General features: G+C 39.5%; 1 protein-coding gene across 1 annotated transcript; it reads right to left on the reverse strand.

Moving 5' to 3' along the window:
• Positions 1 to 513: 513 nt before the first annotated feature.
• LOC110465013 lies at positions 514 to 1779 on the reverse strand. Its single transcript, XM_021520563.1, has one exon. It carries the CDS (start codon positions 1777 to 1779, stop codon positions 514 to 516), a length of 1266 nt encoding a protein of 421 aa, XP_021376238.1.
• Positions 1780 to 2972: the final 1193 nt, after the last annotated feature.

Here is a 2972-nt window from a genome sequence, read left to right on the forward strand (position 1 = left end):
TGTAGTCTAGACATTTCACTTATGATCCTGTGAATGTCACACAATCTGTAGTCTAGACATTTCACTTACAATCCTGTGAATGTCTTACAATCTTTAGTCTTAACATTTTACGCAATATCCTGTGAATGTCACACAATCTGTAGTCTAGACATTTTACTTATAATCCTGTGTATGTCACACAATCTGTAGTCTAAACATTTTACTTAAAATCCTGTGAATGTCACACAATCTGTAGTCTAGACATTTCACTTACAATCCTGTAAATGTCACACAACCAGTAGTCTAGACATTTTACTTACAATCCTGTGAATTTCACACAATCAGTAGTGTAGACATTTCACTTACAACACTGTGAATTTCACACAATCAGTAGTATAGACATTTTACTTGTAATCCTGTGAATGCCACACACCGTTAGCTGATTGGTAATCATGATAAGTTGACTTTGTCTCTGATTTCTGTGTCATTGTCATGGTAACTAGATATACTAGTTGTTTGGTTACACTACAGGTGTCACTTACTGCTGTACTGTAGTAGTGCGACTTTTTCATAACTAAACACTGCCCACAGGACATCCTCCCTGTCTATACCTACAGCTGCTGTATAGCGTGTGTCTGTGTGTATGACCCTGAGGAACTCACCACCTCCACCAATGAGTAGGACCCTGCAGGTGCTCCAGTCCCCTATGATCAGGTTCCCCACGCTGTCATACACCACACCATGGGGGATAAATAGTTTACCTCCTGTTTGTGGTGTTGGTCTATATGTACTGGGGATGTCACCTCTATATACAAACAGCTCGTTGAAATCAGTGTCTATCACATCAACATGTGGTTTTCCATCACCATCATCTTTTTCACGACTGATATCAGCGACTGCCACATTGTGAGTGACGGGACACTCTGCGATCCTGTGTGGTGAACACACTAATGGTTTCCCAGTAACTTTATCCATTGTAGTACACACCATTTTACCATCTGTGGTAAATTTGGAGATGTGTTTGGCCATCCCTACAATGACATGGTTACTGGCTGTAATACATATACACAAGGGTACCTCCTTGGTTCTGAATCTGTGTTTCAGGCGTCCTGATTCCAGTTCCATGATGTTGCGTCCGCCACAGACCCACAGTGTGAGTGTTGTGGGTGACAGACTGATGTCGTTGATCTCGACATTGTGGCTGACCTGCTGTATTATTTTACCCTTCCTGTCGAGGAGAGTTAATGTGCAATTGCGCTTGGTCCACACCTGACCATCAGTGGTGGGACATAAAGAATCCATGTCCCATGACTCCCACTCCTCCAATACCTTGGTCTGTGGCAGTAGTTTGTATGTTGTCACTGCTTTCTTCACTTTTGCTTCTGACCATTGTTGTTGTGTAGAGAGTTGTTCCAGATCATCAGATGTTGAAACTGACCGATCGTGGTCAGTTAAAGTTTGACCTTGACCGGAGGTGATAACTCTTCCCAAGGCTTTTTTCAAGTGATCTTGAGGACTTTCATTTGGAGTGAAGTTGGCAGTACCCATGACAGGTTTTACAGGGAGACTGTATGAGGGAGAATGGATATCACAATATGCATCATATATCTGTAAGTGTGAACCACGCTGGAGAGCTGCTTTACATTCCTGTATTTGTTGTTTGAGTTGCTTCTCGTACATCTCCAAGTCCTGTTTGTATTTCTTTATCAGCTTGGTATTATCCGCCTCCATTTTGTGGTAAAGAGAGAGTGTCTGTGCTGTTAGCATGTCCAGATCGTGTTTTAATTTATCTGTTTGCATCTTTAACTTTTGTGACAGCTTCTCAAAAGTACTGGTGTTGTCTTTAAGCAGGGTATAGGTAGTGGTGATGTATTTTCCAATTTGTACAAGGTCATTTTTTTCTGTTCTGTCTATAAAGTTTTTAATGTCTGGTTCTTTCTGAGGAGTGATTTCACTTAGCTCACAAACTGGATGGATTTTGTGAATAGAAGAAAGACATTTTAGGCAAACCAGTTCCTGACATTTTTCACAATACATTTCTAGTTCTCTCCCCTTGTGGTGAAAACATGTCGTTTGACCTTTTATACGGGGAGAAGTTTGGCTTTTCGGGATCGCCATTTTTATGAAAAGCTTAATTATTTGTTGAAGCCTTTTTGTTGTTCTTGTATCAATATAGTGTTATCAATAAATACTCACAAATAAGAGTTTGTTATGTAAAGAAAGGAAAACTTGACTTACAACTGTCACATCCAGTAGTATATGAGAATAACTACCTCACGATCACTGATGTTACAGGGTTACTGTGATGATGAATCCAAGTTTTCCATTCCACACTTCTCAATGTTCACTTACATCGTCCATATTTATCCAGCCCTGGAATGCACAATCACATGATGAACTTCCCTCTAGCTTTGCTGATAAATCTGTCACTTTCCTTCTGACATTGTAAAAGTTTGATCAAAACTTGATTTAAGTCAAACGTTAGGCTAAATTGACAATGCTACCGAGTGGTAAGTTATATCAACATATTTCTGCTCTAGATAAGTCCATCACTGCGGCAATGCGTGGATCTACCTGTTTAGACCTGCAGTTGTACAAAGTTAATAACTTCCCTGTTGAGCGAGGTAACCGACAGACATACAGTGATTATAAAGGAATCCAAATTAAAGTAGGTCAGTGCACGTGGAGGTTGTAATTAAAAACCATAGCATTTACATACCTGGTATGTGTTGTCTAAAATGTATGTGTATTCAGTAATGTGATACCTGTACCTAAGGTAGATTCACATGTGTATTGGGTGACAAGACATACCTGTATTGTAGGTAGATATACCTGTGTATTTGGTAATAAGACATACCTGTACTTTAGGTAGATATACCTGTATAGTAGGTAATAAGACATACCTGAACTGTAGGTAGATATACCTGTGTATTTGGTAATAAGACATATCTGTACTATAAGTAGATATACCTTTGTATTGGGCAATAAGACAT

The sequence above is a fragment of the Mizuhopecten yessoensis genome, unplaced genomic scaffold (genome assembly GCF_002113885.1).
Source record: "Mizuhopecten yessoensis strain PY_sf001 unplaced genomic scaffold, ASM211388v2 scaffold11047, whole genome shotgun sequence".
Classification (NCBI taxonomy): domain Eukaryota; kingdom Metazoa; phylum Mollusca; class Bivalvia; order Pectinida; family Pectinidae; genus Mizuhopecten; species Mizuhopecten yessoensis.